The following is a 21864-nucleotide window of genomic DNA, read 5'->3' as shown; positions in this document are numbered from 1 at the left end:
TAAAATGTAAAAATAGGTACAAACTGGTGACCGATTTTCACCGTGATGTTTCTCTGCTCTTTCTCTGACTGAGCTTTTTCCAATGCAAAAAATGGGAAGTTTTTATCCCCTTTGGAGCATTTTTATCGGCCGATAGCTGATATTATATAATACCTCATATCGGTCAATCAATTTTGATTAGAAATAGATTGTTGGCCATGATTTAGTGTGTTTGTTTTATTTCTTTTTTTTTTTCTTTTTTTTTTTTTAAATATGGGCCACTATTATCTTTTTTCTGACTAATATTTTTATAACCGCAAATAAAATTGTGCGCAAAATTGCACAATTGTCAAAAAACGCACAACTCTTCCCAAAAGCAACATTGTCAAACCCGTTTGTAGGTGCGTTTGTTATTGCTAGACTATCAGTCCGCCCTGATGTCAGACCCACCCACACTCTATATATCAGCCTCATTCTGGGCTTGTTTTCCTCTGGGCTCTTTAGGTGTGTGAGTTGACACGTCAGCACCCCTGTTTATCAAAGCTTTTATCACCTCACAACTCCTGTGTCACCCAGAGAGAGGAAAAAGGAGGTGCCCACACACCTGCACCAGCTTTTGGTCGGTTTAGAGGGGGATAGTACAGGGTGGAACGGGGCAGTGTAGTGGTGTTGATCTGCAATGTGAATGACTCCACCAGGATCCAGCCAAGACTTCGCAGGTTAACTATCAGCATATTTTCCCCACAACTTGCACAGAAGAGCAGCGCAAAATGAATTCCCCTATTAATGGTAGATGAAATGTGCAGGGATTCTATGGATAGTAGTTTGAGAACAGGGACCTCTTAATATTTTTATGACGCTGAAGTAATAAGGACATAAACATTTATGACCGCAAAGTGGTTTTAACATCACTGGGTCTGTCATGCCTTCATCTTCTGTAAGTTACTCGCTCAAAAATAGACAAAAAAAAGTAACAGATTTATTTGACATCTAAAATGACTATAGTTAAAATACAATGTTCCATTATAGAGCAATACAATGATACAATGTAACTGGTAAAAACGTTGAAATGAGCATTTGAAGTTGTTGAAGAATGAATTCAGTCTTTGTTAATTCTACCAAACGTTTGATTAGCTGAGGTCCTTTTTCTCTCTGTTGCTTAGTTGTCTCAAGATAAATTATCTTGCCACGTGCTTGTGACTCTGGGGATTCATGAGTTGGTGCTTGAAAGCTGGGGGAAATTTTGAAATTACACATTTTCCAAAAAAAAGAAAAAAATGGGCAGGGGACAAAGCCTATAAAAATGTGCTTTCTGATACTTCTGCACTAAACTGGCTCTTCATCCCTCCCACTCTGTGTGCGCTCCTCTGTCAGCTGCTCTTCCTCCGTCCCCTCCCCGCTATGTGCTGGACGCGCGCTTTCTCTCTCTCTCTCTCTCTCTCTCTCTCTCTCTCTCTCTCTCTCTCTCTCTTTCTCTCTCTCCTCTGCTCTCTCTCTCTCAGGCAGTCTGTTGAAGCCGCACACACGGATTAGAGTCTCGCTGTGAGTGTCTGCTCTGAGACAAGCAGCCAGAAGACACACAGATAACTAGGATAAAGGATAGCGCGGTGGATAAAGAATCTGATGTGAGATCTAAGTTACCTCTAAGGCTCTGCATCTCCAGTCAACCCAGTAAAGTGCCCACCTGGAGCGGGACAAAATCCCCCCAAAAAACGGACAACAAGTATCCTAACTGGACCTCCACATTGGGAGCCATGTGATCTGCACCTCTCTACCCACTTGGCTCTACTTGGTTCCCCCCTATATCCTGGACTGCGAGCTGGGGATACAAAGGATTTTTGTTCTTACCTGAAGCCCGCACTTGGGAGCTGGCGCTGTGAAGGGACTTACCCCCCACAAGGAAATACTCTGATTCCGGGGCACTGGCTGGAGCGTAAGTGCCCCCTGGTCTTGCAGGGGCCAGCCCAGCAGCACTTCCACCAAAGCTACCATGGATTACCTGTTGGGGATGGTGGTGTTGCTTTGTGGCGCGGTGCAGCCACTGAGAGCACTGGAGCCCAAGCACACTGTACCCAGGCTAAAGCTGTCATTCAAGGGTAAGTCCACTGCTGACTCGGGGACATGCAGGGACCCACGCTGCAGCTTTTATCCCCCCCACACACACACCGGCACGGGCCAATAGTTTGTGTCTTTGCCCGTGGGTGCACTTTTCCTCCTCATTCATTCTGTCCCATGTTGAGTAGCCCTTTTTCTCTATTTCTGTAAATGCCTGTCCTGCCCCATTGTTGGTCACTACACTCTAAATATATGTCTCTCTCCCTCCCATTAACTTACAGCTTCTCACTGATTTTATAGCATCACTAGTGCCCATCTTTTTTTTTTTTTCTTTCAAATGGTCAGATTGGTACCATATGCCGAGGAAGGGGGTTTGCTCCAAAATGTATATATTGGCCCGTGAACCCTTTTTTCCTCCATGTGTTCCTTCTCCATGTGTCCTTCTGTACTGCCCTGTTAAGTGGCTCTTTTCAATAGCTTCCACCCACAAAAAAAAGGGTGTTATGTCTGACAGTGGTGTTTCTTTATAGCCTGTTTCATCCTTCTAATTACAGCATCTTAAGAATTTCTTGCTAGTTTACTCAGTGCAAAAGTATTGATTTAAAACCGGCGGCGATAAATCATTTTTGCAGACGGGAGAGACACAGAGGGAGCCACATGCTTGTTGGGTCCTTTTTATACGTGTAAGTTTTTTTGACGTACACTGCAAACATGTTATTCTCACAGCTTGTATGTTATTTTGAGGGGAGACTGCGGAGCGCCGGCTCTTCCTCTCCTTCCTCCCTCCCTCCCTCCCTCTCCCTCTCTCTCTCTTACCCGCCAGTCCTCTCTCTGTCTGGTTGCCTCTCTCACACCCTATGCTAAATCAGGCTCTTCATAATAGCAGACTTTTCATGTTTTAACTCGAAATAACCCTTAACATTTTTGGCATATTTGAGATGCTTTTTTTTTATTTTTATGTGAGTGTTGCGGGTTCAGCGTCCCAAAAACAAAAAAACAAAAAAGTACATGGCTCGGCGTGTGGTCTGTCAGTTTTGCGTTTGCGAGATTCTTTCATAAAGACTGAATTTATATGGTCCATGCTTGTAACAGCTGAGAACTTACTCGTGGAAGGCATTTGACTGTCACCCAAAGCTGAGGTTTTGCAGATAAATTTAACCCACATCGAGGAAAATAGTCTTTATTCTTGAAGAGAGTCAATACACTGTCTGTCACTGTAATTGCGGGTCTAACTTTAGCCGCCTCACTTAGTATAACTTATGTTTAGAGGCTTGCTATATGACATGCTTTTTTCTTTATATGTATCACAAGTGGCAATTTGGGTATTTCTCTCCTCCCTTTTCGCATCCAAAAATGAATTGTTCACATGACAATTTTCTCCGATTCTCCGGCGGTTGATCATTTTAATCGGTGATGACACGCGCGCTGTGGACACATGGTCGTATCAAATCTGGGAAACATCACAGTCAAACTTACCTGCGTAAAGTCATAAATCCCCCGGGGCTCCATCATGTCAGATCACAGGAAGCTCAGCCTCGAGGCATGATGGGAAAACGTCAGCCGTTCTTTAAACCGCCATCTGGTTAAAGAATGCAAGTACGGGTCCCTGCTGCCCTCTTCGCTGATCCTCCGCGCCGTTCAATATGATGCGTTAACATTGCGATGACAACAATACGAGGCTGGGAGTAATTTATGCGACTAACTTACTTTGGAGGGTGCTAGTTATGGCTATATTTGTGTTCACTGAGAAGTTACAGTAGAAAAGCGGAGTTTACAGTGGAAGAAAATGTGTGGGAAAAGTATCTTTGTGTCAATTGTAATGCTAAAGCCATACGCAAAAGTAGTTGGAGGGTTTTAGGGGTATGTGCTGTTTCATTTAAGCCACACAATCGTATCTCTCAACAGCTTTATGGTTAGAACATCTGGTGCAGTGGCCTGCATCTCTGTTTCCATGAGTTTAATGTCACTCTACTGTTCTTTAAATAAAGAATATGTTTTATTGGCAAATAATGGCATAGGGGTGGGCAATATCATATTGCATATCGTTATCGCAATATCATTTTTTGATATCAGAATTTTTTTTGTCGTTGTGAACAAGTTATAATTCATATTTGTGAGGAAAGTAGAAAAAAAAAAATATATATATATATATATATATATATAATATATATATATATATATATATATATATATATATATATATATATATATCACTGAATTGGCGTAAGGCTGGGATTTTGAAGTAATTGTCAATGATATCGTCAAATATATCGTTATCATGTCATTTCTTTTTTAGATTGTGATATAGATTTTAGGCCATATCGCCCTGTCCTATACCAATACTGATATTATTAAATAAATACAAGATTTTTGTAAATTAACACTTGCACAACTTACTTTCCCTGTAACCTCTGCGTCTTCTTTCCTTTTAGTTTTTCTTCCTTGCAAATCAAACTCTTTTTTTTGTGTAATTATTTACATTTTGCTTTAATTTTTCATATTAGTTGCCCTCCCTTAGACAATCCTCTCTGTTTACATGGGTTTGAGCGTTAGAGCTACACTACAATCCATTGCTTTTGCAGTTCAGCTTTGTTCACGTCTTAACACATCTTGAATAATATATTTCTGTGTAATTGCAGCGTGCGAGCAGTTTACGGATCTGTCAGCTCTGGCATGTCTCCATAATGAAACACCTGGTTATGCCACTTTGCTGCTTTTTGAGCCTGCAGACTTTGCATTTTCATTGTCTGCGAGCACATTTGTATCTGCTGGTGCCGACTGCTGGTTGGGTTGTGTGCACTCTCTTGTGTGTCAGCGTCTTTGCGCCTGTGTTTTCACAGGGTCCACAGGTGTTTGATGGCTCTTTCAAAGCCTGTCAGAGGACAATTCGCAGTTAGCACCCACGCAGTTGCGGAAAGGGAGGGAAAGGGAGGATGCAGGAGGCAGGGTGAGAGCTACGGGTGCAGGCAAGGCGATCAGCTCTAATGAAGCGAATGCTGGCAGACTTACAGTAGACGACACAGGAGGAAAAGGGAGGCTAGTTGTTAAGTGGTGTGTCATTCATCTCCCTCTCGCGGTTCAAAGCCGCTGTAGTAATTAAGTCAAATAAACAAGAAGGGAAGAATCCCTGGGGAAGGATAGTCAAGCAAGCGCTGAGCAAAGCAGTCAGCCAGACCCTTCAGTTGGACAGAGAGAATGGGAAGTGGAACAGTTGTTAATGGCCTTCTCAATATTCTAACTTTGGCACAGTCTGTCTTGTTCTGCAACTTGTCAATGCTTAGTTTGGTCAGAAATGGGTTTTCGGTTTTCATATGTGAGCAAATCAAGAGCAAGCCCGAAGCACTTTTAACAATTTTTGCATTGAAATGCTATGGAAAAGTATGAAATTTTTTAGTTTTATTGTTTTTCTTGTCAATCTTTTCATTACAGCACAGTAACAACACGAGAATAGGATAGAAATTACTTTCTAACAAAGAATGACATATAATGTCTTTTGTTGCTCTGTTTCCATATTATTACCGAGAAATGACTTGATATTTTTTTAGGTTATTTGCTAAGGGTTTAACAATGCACCGTGTCACGATGCACCACGGAGCTAAAATCATACAATATGCATCATATTAAAGTGACAAGTTTTTGCCAATATTTTCTCATTTATAAGCTCCTCGATGCATGTGCGCACCCAAACAGAGCGCATGTGTGTCACTAACTGCTAAACTGAAGACCTGGAAAGTTACATCCTCCAAAAACACATGAAATCTGCGTTTTTTTATTATGGGTTCTCCTGCTAATGACCAGGCAGTCAGAGGCGCAGACAAATGTAAGATCCAAGCTTGGTTTCAATAGAAATACTGCCTAATAATGAACATTTAGGTGAATTTATTTGGAGCCTTAATGCCTTTATTATTTATATCGCATTTGCACTGTGATGCATCGTGAGATTGCTAAACTGTTACACCCCTATTATTAACGCAATAAATAATCGGTTTAATTGGTATAAATAATCGATTAATTTGTTTAATCATACCTTGAAATAATTCAGATATGTGTCTAGATGTGTTTAGATGTTTTTCCCATATAATTACTGTCATGATGTTATTACACTTTTAGGTGCATTCTCCTTTATTTTACCAGACTATTACTGTGCTGTATAATAAAGTGCCACAGTAATTTCCGTGTTCTTTAGCGACTATAACAATTTCTTAATTAGAATATTATGACAAGCCAGCGCTATGCTTCATTCAATTCTTTAGACAAATTTAACTGTATCGCAAATGAGTTATCATATAACTTGTTTGTCATCTCCAGTTGAGCATGTGAGCCCAGTCCCATGTAATCCCCCCTTAAATGGGTGCTGAAGACTTCCCTCCTGGGACACATCTACTCAGACAAAATGAGTGATTTTCAACTTGGATGCAGGAGACAGGCGCATGAGTGCAGAGTGGGCAGTTTGAGAGGTGAGGCAGCCGAGGAATGGCAGCAGGTAGATACAATGACCTCTCAGGGGAACAACTCCGAACAACTGCCCGGTCAATGATTTCCCAGCGGGCTCAGTTAGACATTCAGAGAGATGTGACTTTACAGGACACGGCAACGATCACACCAGTTAATGATTTTCTCTTCTCCTTCAGACCAGAATAGCTTTTACTTTCCACATCCGAAGTGATATAAGGAGATGAAGAAACATAAACCGTGGTGTCGGGTAATATCGCTGAGGAAAGATATGCCGTGCGTGGATATCATACTTCTTTATTCATGGGGGAATATGCTTGGATTACTTGGATAAAGGTCCTACTTGATGTGTGTGTGTGAAGATGTTGGGCAACAGTCTGAGGCACTTTGATAGTTAAATTGGAAGTCCATTATTGAACACTGGACACCAACGCTTATGGCCTTCGTCAGGGCTTTCATTTGCAAAAGAAGAAACACTGTTCTAAATATCATCAAGTGAGATAATCACGTGAGCCAAGACAAGAAAATGTTTTAAACCAACACTTAATCGATACATAGGTCAAGGCTTTAGAGTGAGGCCAAATTACATCAACATGTCCATGTTTATTGGGTACAAATAAATATTTCCCTTGGGTGCACTGGTCTGATCCTCATCAAATAAGAGCTATATAGTACTATTATTATTTAATCTAATGGAGAATAATAGTCTAAAATCATACTCTAGGTCTTTATCTTCTTTTTTTTCTTACATTTTACATTCTCACATATTACATTTATTGCCAAGTTATATTAAATATTATATCAAGTGTACAATGCAGAAGATATAGCAAACACCTGAGATTGGGGATGTATTATTGAACAATTGTCATCAAATCCTTTAAAGCAGTACTAAGTAACGTGGTAACTTTAATAAATCCTTTTCGTAGTCCTTCTGGGGGTTATACACGTGTTAATGGGATGAATGGAGGGTCTTTCATCTCCCCCTCATGTCTCTGGCCAGAAAACCACACTGGCAGCTTTCCCTGCTCCGACCCGGAGGCGCAATACACACTAATGGAATCACGAAGAAGAAGCAAACAGGCTAACAGGGAAAGCTAACTGTGGGCTAGTGCCACTTAAACAGTATTTGCAGCCAAATTTGAGTGACAAAAATGATCTCCATTGTGTAATTGGGTTGTGGCAAAATGTACAATATCCCTCTCTCCCTTTGTCTTTTCTATCAGCGTAGTATTTACTCTCACGGACAATTAATGAGTAAAGAAAAACGCAGCGTGCTACGACACCTGCTGTGGCGCATATGGCCTCTAGGGGCATGAGTTACTTAGTTCTGGTTTAATTTAGGGGCATTCATAAAGTGGTACGTCTGGAGCTTTATAACGGGCAGATTCAGCGTTACTATTTTTCCATTGGCAGGTATATGAAAAAATTATAATTTTTGATTTTATTCATCAGATGTGTTTGTCCCTTTGTTTCCGTATGGCTGACACTTTATTTTATTTATGTATTCATTTATTTGATAAGTACAGTTCAAATCACAAATCAAATCAAATCTGCCTTAATGGAGCGCATTTTACTCAAATTCAAAAGCTTTCTGACTGGAGTTAACAGCCCATAGTCGTCGTTGTTGTTGTTGCCGCATTTATGTCACATTTTTGAAAGGTTTTTGGCATGTTTTTGTTGTTGTGTTCTCATGGTATTTTTTGTGGCGTATTTGACGTTTTTCGTTGCATTTTCATCGCTTTTTTTCCCTTGCTATTTTTAACGTGTGTTTGTCATTTTTTTCTGGCATGTTTTTGTCACTCTTTTGTCACTTTTTTTGTTGTTTTTTTCATCCTTGTTTTCGTTGCTATTTTTACGCTTTTTTTCCAAGAAGCTTTTAGATCTGGGTAATGCCAAACTCGCCAGGGGGACGTTAATGAACATCTACAACATTTGCGTTGTGAATATCCACAACACAAAAAACAGGTGGGGGCTAAAAGTGTCTACAGGCGTGGTTTTCCTTTAGCCACTTTTTTAGGTGTGATTAAAGAGTGGCCGATGTTGCGAGTCTCTATTATTGATAATGGGAGACTATTCCAATACTTAATGCCCCGATTGAGAGCACAGCCTGTTTGAATGTGGTCCGCCAGTGGAAACTCACAGTCCCCTTGAGCACCATTTAAACACATACAATATTAATAACATGTGATGCAGAAAAGGCCTCCACACTTCCGTTGATCACATCTAACCCTGCAAATTTCTCTCCCATGATAATACAGTAAGAAGCAATCAGGCAAAACACTGACCCCTAAAGGTTAATTGATGCACAAGCAACACGAGTGTCGAGCAAATGCCACTAAAGACAACCAATAAACCTCACTAGTGACCCTATTGTGAGCCGCAGTGAAAGTCCAAAGTGCCCATTAAAGAACATGATAATTAGTAAAGGCCCTGTTAATTATGCAGCCTGTCGTTTGACCTTTCCCTGCCCCCCTTTAGCTCGACAGTTAAGTGTGTGGAAATGAAAGACAGACGGAGACTTGGGGAATCTTGAGCAGGCTCGCAACCCTTTATAATAGACGCTCAATGTAGAACCACAGCCACAATAAGAAACCCGGGCTGTCGGAGTGACTTTAGGCATCAGAGAGGGTCGTTTTTTTTTTTTAACTCCACAATGTGAGGGAAACACATATAACCCATACTGTAGACATATGTTACCAAATATGTCTCTGTGTTTATACTGCCAATAATTAAATTTAACGACAGAACGTGTTTTTTTCCAAACGCATAACGTGGCAGGGAGCCCCTTCTCTAGCCTTGATGACGCCCAGGCCTAATTGATAAGGATTATTATTCATAATTAATCATTTTCATTCAGGGTGCTACAGTTAGTATAGGACACAAGCACAATTCAGTACCTATTGTAGCTTTCTTACATGGAGAAGTTTGTACTTTAGCCGATGTTTATGCTGCATTGAGTAATATACTACTTTGTAAAACTTTCCCACTTACCGTAGAAATATGCATGTTTGTGGGTGTCCGCCTTGCCAGCTTTACATTCTTCATGCCTGAGTTTGCTTGTGAGTAAACCTAGACTATTTCTGTCTTTGGCTTTGTGCCTTTTGTTGTATTTGACCGTGGTGTGGGCCGAGGCTGACTGAGCGGATGTAGATAATTATAAGGTGTTCTTGCAGCGTGCCATTGCTCTGGAGATGTCTGCTTCCATCACTTTCTCTCCCTCCCTCCCTCACTCTCTCTCACATCTGTCCTTTATATCTGGCCCGCCGCCGGCTCTTCGTCTGTAGCGCGGTGGCTTTTCAAGAAACCTCAAAACCGCACACCTTAAGTACTGCTAAAGAAGTCTCCCAAAGTCTGTGTTTGTGTGTTTGACATTTCCCTAGTTGCTTTTCTTGTCTCTTTGATTGCACCTCAGTAGATACATATCTTTTTTTTTTTTTGCCCAGCCCTCTGTATAACTCAGGCAACATGGACACCCATAGAGATCTGCCCTTGCTCTGCTGCCACATTGTAGCTGTAATACCAAATGTTTTGCACAAAGCCTGAAAATACATTCTTTCATTCTCATTTTAGTCACATTGAGAAGATTATTTAATTTAGTGGCAATTTATTACAAGCACTTAGATGTCCCAGTAATTTAATGTTGCTTCCAAGAAAGTATGTGTAACTGATGTTGACTTCTCACACACATACATTACTGTAATAAACGGTCTTTACTTGAATTGTATGTCAGATTATTATTTTTTTTAATTTCACACTCTTCATTGTGATTGACTGTTTCATAGTGTTCAGTGATCACAGGACATTGCCTTGTTTTGAAATTTGTTTTGACTCTCTGTGCGCTAAATTTCAAAAGCTTTCATGCAAAAGAATGACAAGAAGCTGCTCCCAACTGTGTCTATAGTAGATGCCCTGTTTGCGTTCGCAAGTGTGTACGTTTTCCACTTGGACACTACATCTCGGACAAATCTGCATCTGTGTTTTTGGGGAGCATCGGTTTGGGTTTCAGCCCGCCACACACTGCGGGTATGAAGGGGTCCCGCCACCTGCTGAAGCTTGTCATTCGCATGGACACGGGGCGCACCACTCAATCAGCGCAGAGTCGAGTTACAAATGAGCGGGACATCTCTGCGGAGAGAAGCACCCACAAAAAAACAGAAGGGAACAAAGGCAGAGGCAGAAATAGTGAAAGTTAAGCACAGTATCACTTGGCGTAATTGGAAAGGCGTGTGGAGTTGTTAATCTCGCCGCTCCGAGTACTTAAACTGTCACTTTAAAGGTTCGCTCATGATAACTACCTTTGAAGCTCTTAATCTTGATAACTTCCTCCTAATTTCCTCTTCTCGGTCATCTCTCTGTGTGGAAAGCTGAATATCGCATCAGAAGACGATCTAGTATACAATCTGACTAGTCAACAACAATGTCCAAAAAGCTTAAAAAGTTGCTTTGAATTTTTGTTTGAGTTTGATGTCAACTCATTTTCTGACTTTTATCAACAAAAAAAGAAAGACTTGATATGCCATTAAAGATATCAGACAATATACTACGATACACATTCACAACATTATGTGAATATGTCGACTGCCTTTATTTATACATTTACTATCCATCTTCCGTCTGGAGTGTACAATCTTTGGCTTTGGTTTGCATTTGCAGCACATGCTCCGAGCTCCTCCGAGTGAGACACAAAGCCTAATATTATGGTGAAAATGGTTTGTTCTTAGACGTGTGCACTGTTTGCCGGCGACACTTTCAGGTTAGTCGCGTCGCCTCATTAATTCCTAATAAAATGGCAGCGCTGACACCGGCTCCTCGCCTCAGCTGACAGGACGCACTAACAGGCGCTGGCTACAGACATGACCACAGTCTGCTTCCTTTCAAAGTTCATCCGTCAAAAACTTCCCCTCCGCAATTGCACCCGTCTCCCACAGCTGAGGAAGCACCGAACACCGTTTTTGATTCTAAGCCTTTGTTGCACAGTCACCCATTATTATTCTGTTTTCATGTTGAGATGAGTCGCTTTTCATTTGCATACAACACACAGTGGAGTGGCCTCGTCGCTGCCATTACAAAACGTACAAGTCAAAATGATGCAGAGCTGTGTGGTGTTCTGAAACCGATGTTGTTGACATTTCCAACATATAGGGCTGCGCCAAAACAAAAAACAACATATATGTATTTTTTTCTGGCAGATATTGGGATTGGGATTAGATTGTGAGGAGTCAACACAGTTTAAACATGTCCAGGAGCATTAGCATTAGAGAGAAAACTGACATATAAGATGCTAATTAATAAAAGAATGTATTTCAGAACATGTTTGTAAAAGTCAATCAGTGCAAGTTATTTAAAAACTGTAATATATTCACTATTAGTAGCTACAGCTATAAAAATGTCATATGTTTGTATTTCATATTACTGTTTCAAAAATGAGTTACTTTGAGTTACTTTTGAGTTACTTTTTGGCAAAGCATAAACCGAAATATAAACCGAAAATAGTAATAATGTCACTGAGCAGTCAAAGATTTTGTTTTCCTTCCCTTTCCCCCATTCTCTCTGTTTTGTTTTGATGACGTTAACTATACACTCAACTGCAGATTTTATACAGTAATATCCATTATTTTGGGGAGTTCGTCATTTTTTTCATTCATACATTTAAATGCACTTGTAACTCAAGTTACTTAAATTGTAATGACTAATATATTTCCATATTTTAAAAGTAATACGTTATATAAATTTGTTACTGAAAAAAGTAATATATTTTTGTAACTCATTACTTTTGTAATTCGTTACTACCCCCAACACTGAGGACTATATACTTTATAATAAATGCACACCAGACTGAGATTTTGATTGACTTGCTATTGATTGTGTCTTAAGTAGAAAAAAGAAATTAGGATATTTGCTGTAGCAATTAATAATGTAAAAAATATATATCTTTTGAATGACCAGAAATATTACAAGTGGCATCTATAACAGACAGCACACACTACACTGTATACACTCTACACAATGTAAATGTAATTATATGGCCCACATTACTTATTGCATGAATGTACAAGTAAAGATTTCTCTACTAAAAACACAATTCCAAGTCAATCATTGAAGTAGTTGTTGTAGTATAATATGGTAATTTTCAAAGCATTTTCAAAATCATATTATTAGCTTTTTTTAATTGTTGTTACAAAGATTGTCTCAGATTATTTGACACAATTAAAATGATTAGCCTTTTTTCCCTCCCCGTTTCCATTCAAAATGTCAGTGTGCGTTTGCTTTTCAGGCCAGGTCTGTGTGGGTTTTCCCTAAATGAAAAGTGAAGCGGGGAGCCGGAGCAGCCTTGTTATAGTAGTTGTAGTATTTAGTGGTGTGTGAGTGGGTCTGCAGTGGTGGGCACGGCCAGGCCTCGAGCCGTCTGTGGTCTGTGCGGTCCAGTCGGCCAATGACAGGCAGAGACACTCACTAATGAAACGGTTCCACGTCCGACCATGCTCTGCAGTTGTAAGGGTTTCTTTTTTTTCTCATAAGCTGGATTCATGTTCCCTGTTTTTATTTGCTGTCATTACACTTGATTTCTCTTCCTGTCTCTGTGCCCCAGTCTCTGTTTTTCTTTTTCCTGTCAACTTCCCCATGCAGTATACGTGGCTCTTATACTCGCGGTCCTTCTTTCGCTCACTGGCTTTGGTTCTCGAGGGAAAACAGGAATGCCTTTGTGGTGACAGGGAAATCGAGCAGTCGGCTTAAATAAGACGAATGGGGCTGCGCGGTCAAATTCATCACTTCCATAAAGCATAGTCATATACAAAGATTTATGTGGTTTGGAACAGAGCAGCATTTTTCTGCTGCAAATACTGTACAGTATATGGATTGAAATATCAATAGTTGTAAAAAATACAATACTGCTGCACTGGACTAATACTTTTGTCTTGAATTGGGACTAGAGATGCACCGATCCAGCTTTTTTGATACCAATATCGATACCGATAGTGGGTTTTGAGTATCTGCTGATATCCGATATTTACCGATACCAAGAGACTTCCTTAAAAGTGGCTTTCTCTGAGTGAAACATTTAATTGACTGTTTTCTCCATTTTAAGATCGATAAAGTCATATTTTATTGTCATGATTTTACAGATCAATTATAGCCTATCTATTGATAAACTAACAGATAAACATTTAACAAGGATCACTGGATCACTACTCACATTAAGTGATCTCATCATTCTAAATATGTTATTTCAGTGGTTAATTTATTATATTAGGCTTCTTTAGGTATTTCTGTCACAGTTTCTGACCCAGCCTTGATTAGTTTTCATTAGCATTAGCATGCTCCCTCTAGCTTTAGCATGCTAATGCTAGCGCGGCATTTTGCACGGCGATGATAAATAAACTCTAGCTTTGCAATGATATGCAGCATGCCCATATTCACTTAGATTTAGGTGGTAAAAGTTGTGTTTTTAAGGCGTTGAGAGCCAAAATTGGTATCGGTTCCGTATCTGATATTTGTAGCCGATACCGGATATCGTATTTTTTCCAGTGTCGGATCGGTGCATCCCTAATTACATATTTTATCAGACGTTTGCATTTAAATCAGTAGTAGATCACAGAAATTACAACATACACATTTTTTGGTTATTTCTGCTGCTTCATTGCCTATTACTGGTATTATTAGTATGCAAACTTTAATATTACAACATAAGACCTTCAAGTGCCAAGTTCTATTATTTCCTTTGACATTATGACTATCAAACAAACTTAAATGTTCCACAGTGGCAAATATACTTCATAATTCATATCTATTGCTATTGTAGTCTTCAGTCACTCAACAGTATTCTCCGCCTTTCAATTTTTCCCACACTTTTATAACGATTTTCCGATAGTCCCACGTGTCCGGGCAGCTCGTCTCCTCTGGACTGTCACTCAGTTGCACCTGAACAAGAAATCCATCCACTTCAGGTTGTTTTATGGAGACCGTCGTCATGGACACCGGCCCACACCTGCTCCTGTGCTTAGGGAGGAAGAAAAGAGCCGGGGCAAACAGGGCGCGGAGGTGAACTTTGGAGGTATGCGCGGATATCCCTAAAGCTTAGGGTAATATTTGAACACTTTGTTAACTAAAGCTCTCTGCAGATTTCCACTGGCCGGGCCGTCTCATGTCTTTTGCCGACACCGGTTGTTTTGTGGCAAAGGCCGTCGTAAGAGCAGTTAAAACGTGAGCCTCACCACACACGGAGAATAAAGGACAAAACTGGAGGGAGAGTTTGAGGAAGTCTGGCCGGTTGACATGCCAGACCGTACCGCCGCAGAAATGACTACTCTCGCTTGACTTACTTTGTGTTTGAAACGTAAACACACGTAATTCTTCGGGCCCCACGCTTACAAGGCTGCCTTTTTTTACTTTTAAAAACTTTTACCTTTTGTATAGGCTGATTAAAACAGAAAGCTGGTTTGCTGTTTTTTTTTTTTTTTCATTTTATGTTTGTGTCACTCAAGCAGACATTTCCCATTGAACGTACACAGACAGATAAACATCATTTAATGCCCTGTCGCCTTCCCTTTATGAGCTCCCATCACTCGCTGCTGGCTGCACGTGGGCGTCTAAATGCCTGTCTGCTGGAGGAGGGGACAGGAGAGTGCTTCACTGACAATTGCACTTGAAATTTAAATGTGATTCTTCTATTTCAGTTCAGGGGCTTTCAAAAGACAAGGGCCTGGTTGTTTTGCATAATGAGGTTTGATAGAGAGACACATTATCATTTATGTGAATGGATTAAGTATGTGCTGTTTCAAAGGGACACATGGGAATAGCACATAAACAGTGCTCATAACTGTGCCTGTGTCTTTTGTTGCACATACATAATGAACCAAACATTGGTTGTGTTTTATATTTAATCATGCTGGCATGACGATCTGTTGTTGCATGGCATTCATTAATATGCAATGACAATAAATTTTTTACTTGACAGGTTATGGATTGTTTTGCATTAACTTCTCCTTTCATTCCATTTTTCTTGTCCAAATGTATGTCCACTTTTGCACTTGTTTGCAGCATAATTTGAATGGCCTGATACATTTGCAAAAACAACCCAAAAAAATAAATACATTTAAAAAAAGTTTGCTTTCTGTTTCCGTACTCGGCGATACCAGTGAAACTAAAATCTTTTTTGTAGAAGTTACTTAAAGGCCTTAGCCTGATTTTTAATTTTTTTTCCAAGTATTGAAATTAAATGAGTTTTGTCCTCCTTTAGTATATATTGCAGACTCAGACATGTATGGGGGAAACACTGCATCTAATTATAAAGCATTTGCATCAATTTCATGAACTTGCAGGCGAGGTTTCTTGCATTTCTGTGAAAGTGACCCTGAAAAGTGAAACAGGCCTATAAACTCATCCCGGTGAAGAATTGGGACGATGCAAATATGCAGGAAACTTTTACAGGTGAAACTCGTAAAATTAGAATATCATTAAAAAGGGCAAACTGTGACACTAATATATGATCGACTCATTACATGCAACGTGAGATATGTATAGCCTTTATTTGTTATAATTTTAATTGTTATGACTCAGCTTGTAAAAACCCCAAATTAAAAATCTCATAAAATGTATTTTTAAAATGGACTGTAAGCCATAATCATCAAAAATGGTAACAACTAAAGGCTTGATATATGTTACTTTGCATGTAATGGGTCTATATCACATATTAGATTTCAAAATTAAGTTGAATTACAGAAATAGGTAAACATTTGAACGATATTCTTATTTTCACGTATAGTGACAAATAAAGCAAAAAAACAAAAAATGTCGAGTTTCACCTGTGTTTGTAGAGTTATTTATCAGGGCATGAGGCATGATTGCTGAATGACTAAATTTACTATTGCAGCTATGTGTCAAGTTACACATGTTTCCAAAATGCAACACTACGCTATATGCCATTGATAAACTGAACATGAAGGGGTTTGACATACGTATACAGACAGGTGCAAAGTCAGACATGTTTACACACAGCTCAGCCCATAGGTATAATGGTGTTTGCTTAGCTCACTTTACCTGGATTGTATGCTCTGTCTGAAGCAAATGTCGGAGTGAAAGACCCCCGACTCCTTGTGTAACAGGACACGGTGGGACAGAAGTGGCTGTGAGAGACACACCGCAGCATCAAGATTGGACAATGCACATTCTTTATTATCTTGACTTATCATTGGCAAACAGTGTGTATCGTACATGTGCACAATGGGGTGCGTTTTTTTCGTGGTGAAGGTAGAAGTTGCTGAGTTCGGCAGTGTTCCCTGGATGGTGCTGCCTAAGCGAAACTGCTGATTGGATTACAACTGTTGTGTGTTGTGAGCATGTCGAGGCAGAATGGATGCGCTGCAAACATATAGGTCAATAATAATATTATGTATGTCACTTTAAGGGTGTGGTTGCTGTTTCTTTCCCCCATGCTTTGTCAGAACGTACATATTCAATGATCCAGTTTCTTGTCTCTGTTTTGATTGGAAGTCCTAAGGTCCGCTTGCCCCACTCCCTCCAAATCTCCAAACCGCAGTCGATTCCAGGCCCGATAAGGGCGTCTTGTGTGTATTTGTATTGGTGAACTCAATGTCAGAGATCACCACATGTTGAAATATGCATGTGTGTTTTCGTTCTTTGGCCCGAATGGAGGAAACCTTTCGTGACTGACCTCTGAGATTCCAGCGTTCCCGGTTGAAGGCTTTAGATCTCACCCGAAGATGATTCAGTTACATGCACGGTGCCAAAGGAGCACTAAGTAAGAGTGGAAATAGATAGCTTCATAAATCAGAGAGGGCAAGTGTATAATTTTATTGGTCTGCATTTTTTATGCTATAGTCCTCAGGTTTCTGCCCTGAAGTTCTTCAATAATGCCCTTGTGGACGTAATGTGTCTTGAGACTGTTTTATTATTGTATATTTTTTATTTTATTTTAGCATCTTTGTTCTGTGATCTGCTGCACTGTGGATGAACAGCACTGCACCCATCTGTTTACTGTTTTAATGAAACTATTGAACTTTAGCGATCATTCAATGGACCTTGTGTCATTTGTTAGTTAGTCTACATACCTACAATATTAACATTTGTCTTAAAGTCTTTTCAACTGTTAACAAATGTGCCGGAGTGATTTACACCATTTATTATTACTATAGTGGAAAGATGCGGCCGACTGTGCCAGGTTTTGTTTATGTGCAGTTTGTTTCTGCACAGAACAGATCAGTGTGTGGATGCAAATCAACCAGCAAGACTGAAATATTTTTTGGCCAACAGAAAAAGAGATAAAGTGTTATCAGTCACCTCGAGTCTCTCTTTCTCATATCCAAAAATAAGGTTAGAAATTTATGAGCAATAATGGACTCAGACCTGAACTTTAACAGCAACATTAAATTGATTACATTGATTATTACAGAGTTAAATGTATAGTGTCTAAACCAGACTTTAAGAGACTAATCCATGTGACATATGTGCCTGCTCACTGGCCTTTCTAAACAAGCTGCAGTAAATCCAGAACACTGCTGCTCAAATCTTGAGCAAAAAAAGGAAATACGACCATATTAGTCCAGTGCTCAGGTCTTTGCACTGGCTTCTTGTCGCTCAGAAATGAGACTTTAAACCAGCCCTGCTGTGCACAAGTCTCTCTATGGCCTTGCACCACAGCACATCTCTGACATGTTATTGGCATATGAACAATCTGGGGCCCTGAGAACCTCAGGGAGTGTCTCCAGGCTACGTTTTTTTTAGTTTTATATGATCCTAAAGATGTGATACAGGCTTCAACTCCAGCTGTGCATGAGAGAAATTCAATTATTTTTTATCTATTTCATTAATAATATCACTGTTTGTTTTATTGATGACATTCTCTGTAAAGCGCTGTGAATTGCTTAATTGTGCTCTGCAAATAAACTTTCCTTTCCTTTTCCTTTCCATTAAATGTCATCTTGTAATTGTTGTCATCAATATTTAATTCTTGTAGCAGAGTAAACTTCATAGATACTTATGGAAACACGGCATTTGTGAAAGCCAAAGCAGACCCTATGTGCTGTTGTCAAAATATAGCGCATTTTCCTCCAGCACGAACCAGGAAATCAGTGGCTAAATTAGCACAGTGGCAGTGGTGTTTGCTTGTTTGTTTGTTTGTTTATTTGTTTGTTTGTTTGTTTGTCTGCTTGTTTCAAACTTGCAATTAAGAGATTTTAATGAGATGAGAGGTGAAAATACAAGATAAAAAAAAAAGAATTTCAATTTAAATGCATACAGTCAGAAAAGGGGATGGAAGAAGCAACGCTTAAAGGAATTCCAACCCCCTCACCGCACCACTCAACACGAAACATAATACAACAATACAACATTTTACAGTGACAATAAGTACTAACAAAAGTCAGACAAACAGACAGACAGGCCCAAACTTACTCTGATTCTACACCCCTTCTTCCCTATAGAAACATGTTGTAAACACGGAATAATGCCAAGAGGAATAGGAATAGGCTCCCCCCTTTACAATTTGCATTATGGTACTCAGTATAGTGTGATATATGATTATTATTTAAACAAAAAAACAATATTACATCATACACTACATATAGGCAAAGTATATTTTAATATTACAACATTCACCTTCTATAAAAACAGTAGTTGTGTGGTTTTGCTTCACCCATTTTTGTACTTCAAGTTTAAACTGAATGAGAACTTTCTTTATCCTCTTCTAGTTTGTTCCACAAAGTGATTCCTTTCACTGAGATGCACATAGATTTCAGGGCTGCCCTTGCATTTGGCTGAAACAATTGATTAGTTCCTCTCAAATTATAGTTGTGATGGGCATCTCTATCTCTAAATAGATTTTGGTTGTTACTATGGAATTTGCCCTGTACATAATTAGAGCAGTTTTATACTTTACCAAATCAACAAATTTTAAGACTTTTAAAAAATGTTATAATGCCACATATGTCCAAGAGTATTCCGCCTACTACAGTAGTGGTCGTCAAGGATGAGGAAACATATGAAGTAAATCTATATTGTATAGGCTGGCTATTTTTGTACATTGATCCTCACTTTATCTCCACATATGTCCTTTGTGTGGCTGCCAGGGTGTTGGCCTGTCCAGCAGGAGCAGAAATACCTCCACTCTCACATCCAAGCGTGCATGCTCTGTCCATCTGTGCTACAATACACCAAGCATCACCAAAGACCTCGATTCAGGCCAACACCCACCTTCTTTATTTTCTCAAACACGTTGCTCTGAAATGGCTCTGACGCAGATGAGCTGTGACTGTCTTTATTATGTGACAACCACTCCCCTCTCCACCAGCGCTCCCACTCTCTCTCTCTTTCTTACTTTCCATACTACTTCCTTCTCTCAATCCCTTCTTTTATGTAGACACAGATGTCCAAGATCTTACACACACTGCGAGTGGGCACAGATGGCTCCTATAGCAGCCCGTCAATCAGAGCTCCGCTGGGAGGGCGGACCACTAGAATGCATGTGCATACAGTATAGTTACAAGTAAAGGGGGGGTGTACATCTTTAGCTTTGGTGAGGGTCTATGTTGGTGACACTGATGATGATGGACGATGTTGTGTGAAGTGAAAGTGATGCATTAAAGGCTGGTACCTGCGGTGAGAAAAGAAAAAGCATGTGTTTTGGTTTCTCAAATAAACCAGCCAGTGGCAGACAGGTTCCCTTTACTGTTGTTTGTGTCATGATGTAAAATATATAAATCAGGACAGCAACAGTAGCCTGATTATACTGTTTACATTGGTGACTAATTTTGCATTTCAACATATAGACAACTGTCATCTTAAGAGTTTATTTCAAATATACCCTACATTGTCATTAACTGATTAAATGAGTAATGCTAATCAAACACTAACTTATGCTTGACAGATGTTTTTTATTTAGCTGTGTAGTATTTTGGTCTACGTACTTTGAGCACAGTCTGCGCACCTGAGCAACACTGTGGCAAAATAAATGTTCCGTCACCCTCTTTTAAATGTTAATTTTCATAATAAGGCCTTTACAGCTAAATGCCACCTACACCCACTTGAACTCACACACAGCCTGGCCCCGACATCCGATGAATTATTTAACCAATCACACGGCTCAACAGTCTGAACTGTGTCTCTGATTGGGACATGCTGTGTTCACTCTGAATGTCTCACGCTATAACTGAATTACGAGTTGTTTTTGTGAATGTGTGGGGTGGAGGGCCGGCCCAGAAAATAACAGAAATGCCCAATGGTTCCCGCAAAACAATGTTTAAACCCTCTCTGTTCTCTGTGATGGCTTGGAAATAAGTTCTCGATGTACTTGATGTACTCGATGTACTCGATGTAGATCAAATAATTTATGCTTCTCATCGTGACAATAATTCATTTTCCCTTTCCTTTCTGTTTTGTTTTTCAGAGATGTTAGAGTCTAGTAATCTTGTAACCTTCAATGGCCTAGCAAACAGTTCGAGCTACGATGCATTTCTACTTGACGAGGAGCGAGGGAGATTATTGGTGGGCGCAGAAGACCATATCTTCTCTTTTGACCTTGTGAACATTAACAGAGACCACAGAATGGTAAGGATTCCCTTGCACTCTTCCACTTTTCTCTCATCACTTCACTTCTTCATCTGCTGCCTCTGGAGACCATAATTCTTTCTTCTCCTGCTCTTTTCATCCCTCTCTCACCGTCTGGTCCAGACAGGGCCGTGCATAATTCCATTACAGCACCTGGACTAGGTTAGCTGCTCTTTTATCTGATTGGGCCGCTATCACAGACAGACAAAGAGTCAGTCTGCAGGTTATACAGAGGGGGGGGTAGCAGCACTGCAGCGCTCTTACAGTGCATGGAGGGTGCCTCTGTTTTATTTCTCCCTCTTTGGCTCAAAGTAAGTAGTGATTAAACAAAGTATAATGCGCTTTTATTTCTCAAAGAAATAGAATTTCCCATTACATAAAATACCGTTGAAAGAGTGGTTAATTTGTTTGTGCCATTGTTCCATTCAAAAAGACCATGTGTGGACATCCACAGAATGTATTCATGCCAGAGCTGGTCCACATGTGTGGCCAAAGGTGACTCCCTCTCACTGGATATAGGGGATGTAATCATTTCCACGCTGTTGAAGCTCACACCACAGTCATGCTCCATGTGTGTGTTTACACTCCTGACACCGGAGGCCACAGATGGATCTGCCTTTAAGACAGCACTAAGCCATTATTTATTTGACAACCAATCCTATCCCTCATAACAAAGTGCAACCATATGTTCAAGATTTGAGTAGCTTTTTGATTGAGGATTTGAACATTCATATTCACTTCTCAAAAATGACCTCCCCCTTCTGTTAACAAAATACACAATGGTCTTGGAATACCGTACAGTGAGTGCAACATGCA

The 21864-nt window shown here is 39.9% G+C and overlaps 1 protein-coding gene across 1 annotated transcript in view; it reads left to right on the top strand.

Moving 5' to 3' along the window:
- The first annotated feature begins 1494 nt into the window (after window positions 1-1494).
- The window catches only part of sema3aa (sema domain, immunoglobulin domain (Ig), short basic domain, secreted, (semaphorin) 3Aa), a 39996-nt gene continuing 19626 nt past the window's right edge, over window positions 1495-21864 (top strand). The window contains exons 1-2 of the mRNA XM_079582763.1: window positions 1495-2075; window positions 20888-21048. Of these exons, the coding sequence (XP_079438889.1) occupies window positions 1970-2075; window positions 20888-21048 (267 nt within the window). The 5' untranslated portion in view covers window positions 1495-1969. The remainder of the gene's footprint in view (window positions 2076-20887; window positions 21049-21864) is intronic.

This window comes from Gobius niger (assembly GCF_951799975.1).
Source record: "Gobius niger genome assembly, chromosome: 2".
NCBI classification, from domain to species: Eukaryota; Metazoa; Chordata; class Actinopteri; order Gobiiformes; family Gobiidae; genus Gobius; species Gobius niger.
The sequence above is the reverse complement of the archived record's forward strand: the minus strand, read 5'-3'. Positions and strand labels throughout refer to the sequence as shown.